Below are 1,835 nucleotides of genomic sequence, written 5' to 3'. Positions count from 1 at the left end.
TGTTGTGAGGGTATAGCCGAACAATACTGGCTCCAACAAATCAGGGAGATAGTCGAACGACGCCCGACTTAATCCATGCCTGGCCCAGCCCAGTAGCGGCCCAACTGAAAGGAAAAACCCTACTCCATCGTTCATCATTCCCGCCCCACGACTCCGTGGAATTCGCCATGATTCTTCGCTTCGGCTTATAAATAGACCCTTCCGTTAGCCTTCATCGTTATCTCCATTTTAGCGTTCTCATATCTGTCTCCTCCACTTCCTTTGTTCGATTCATTCCAGAAGAAAACCCTAACCTCCACCAAAGCAAATGGTGAACAGTGGCGACCGTGGCAAGCGACCTGCCGACGGAGAGGCGGAAGGAAGCAGAGCATCGCGCTGCCGGCACCGTGGGTACGAATCGGCTTTTTGCCCCCTTGCGATTTGTTCATCTCTTAGTTTTGATTTTTTTCTTCCTCATTCATTAGGATAAGGGTCATCAGCTTTAGTCAATATCATCTCCTCCCTTCGGCGACAGCGGCTCAACCGGGAACTCCATCATCCGGCTCCTCTGGATCCTCCAGCTCTTCAAGCTCCTATCATCCCAATCCTTGGGGCCTGGCGGAACCAGCAGATGCACACCATCCATATTCTCACGAGGAAGCGCTCAAGTTTCGCCAGGAGAGGGACGAGGCCCGGGAGGAGCTAGGCGACGTCTCCAAGAAATTCGGCGCCGAGCAAGCCGAATGGGAGGACCAGCGGAAGCAACTCTGCGACGCCATCACCGGTTTGATATCTTCATTTGGTTTTATCATTCTGGCTTCCCCTGCTTGCTGACCCATTTTTTTTCTTTTCTGCCCAGCTCTTTCTGCGGAGAACGATCGCCTGAAGGCGGCGGCGAACAAGGTTGCCGACAAGGTGAATGCCCAGGGGGAGACATCCGAGGCACGCCTTGATGCTGTGGATGGCCGTGTTGATCAGGCCGTCATCCAAGGTGTGCACCTTGGTGTTTCTCTCGGGCTGGCGGCAATGACCTCCCAAACCAACGAAGACTACTCGTTCCAGCCAGTCGGCTTCGCTGGAGGACGCCCGGACGAGATCGACGACATCGATGAGCGTCTGGAGGTCTACGATGATCATGCCGTCGCCCTTGCCGAGTCCACAAATCCCCAGTCCGTCCTCAACAGGTTATTTGAGGAGTAGTTTGTATTAGGATGGACTTCTGTAAATAAACTTGTCTTTTGGAAGAATGCTTATTTCTTTGATTCTTTTCGGTAAAATTATGCCTGCGACTGTCAGAAAAATGCTGAAAACACCCCGGTCTTGCATAAACATTCTTGTGCTAGAGGCGATGCAAACTGCATCGGCTATTTTGTGCTAAAGGCGATATGAACAATATCGGCTATTCTCAGTTTTATTTTTTAGGCTAAAGGCGATTTTCCTTTTATCAACTTTTCTGATTTACGTTCATGAACCAACCTCAACACTGGGGTAATATTTCTTAAGAAATCTTCCATTGATAGCTCTGGTAAACTCCTCCCCAAATAAAGTCTTCAATATGTATGCATTGCCAGGTACACATTCTACTATTCGGAAAGGACCTTCCCAATTTGGAGACCATTTGCCGAATGCTCTATCCTTTGTTCCAACTGGCAATATAGTTTTCCAAACCAAGTCTCCTTCTGTGAATTGTCTCAACCTAACCCTTTTGTTATAATACTTGGCAACGCGTATTTTATTTTTCTCAATATTTTCCAATGCCTTGAGATGAATCAAATGTAAATCTTCCAATTCATCCATCATCAGATTCTTATAATCTTCTTCTACCAATTCTTTCTGTAACACAACTCGCCTTGAAC

The 1,835-nt window shown here is 48.0% G+C and overlaps 1 protein-coding gene across 1 annotated transcript; it reads left to right on the top strand.

Moving 5' to 3' along the window:
* Positions 1-307: 307 nt before the first annotated feature.
* Positions 308-1,179, top strand: LOC136470466 (uncharacterized). Its single transcript, XM_066468303.1, has 3 exons — positions 308-390; positions 465-763; positions 839-1,179. The coding sequence occupies exons 1-3, from the start codon at positions 308-310 to the stop codon at positions 1,177-1,179; spliced, it is 723 nt and encodes a 240-aa protein (XP_066324400.1).
* The last annotated feature ends 656 nt before the right edge of the window (positions 1,180-1,835 follow it).

Source organism: Miscanthus floridulus, chromosome 8 (genome assembly GCF_019320115.1).
Source record: "Miscanthus floridulus cultivar M001 chromosome 8, ASM1932011v1, whole genome shotgun sequence".
Lineage (NCBI taxonomy): Eukaryota > Viridiplantae > Streptophyta > Magnoliopsida > Poales > Poaceae > Miscanthus > Miscanthus floridulus.
Note: the sequence above shows the minus strand (reverse complement) of the source record. Positions and strands in the feature narration are given on the sequence as shown.

Coding starts and splice junctions, on each gene's coding strand:
- LOC136470466 (XM_066468303.1), top strand. CDS start 308: ATGGTGAACAGTGGCGACCGTGGCAAGCGACCTGCCGACGGAGAGGCG. Junction 391..464: donor TCGCGCTGCCGGCACCGTGG/GTACGAATCGGC, acceptor CTCATTCATTAG/GATAAGGGTCATCAGCTTTA. Junction 764..838: donor ACTCTGCGACGCCATCACCG/GTTTGATATCTT, acceptor TTTTCTGCCCAG/CTCTTTCTGCGGAGAACGAT.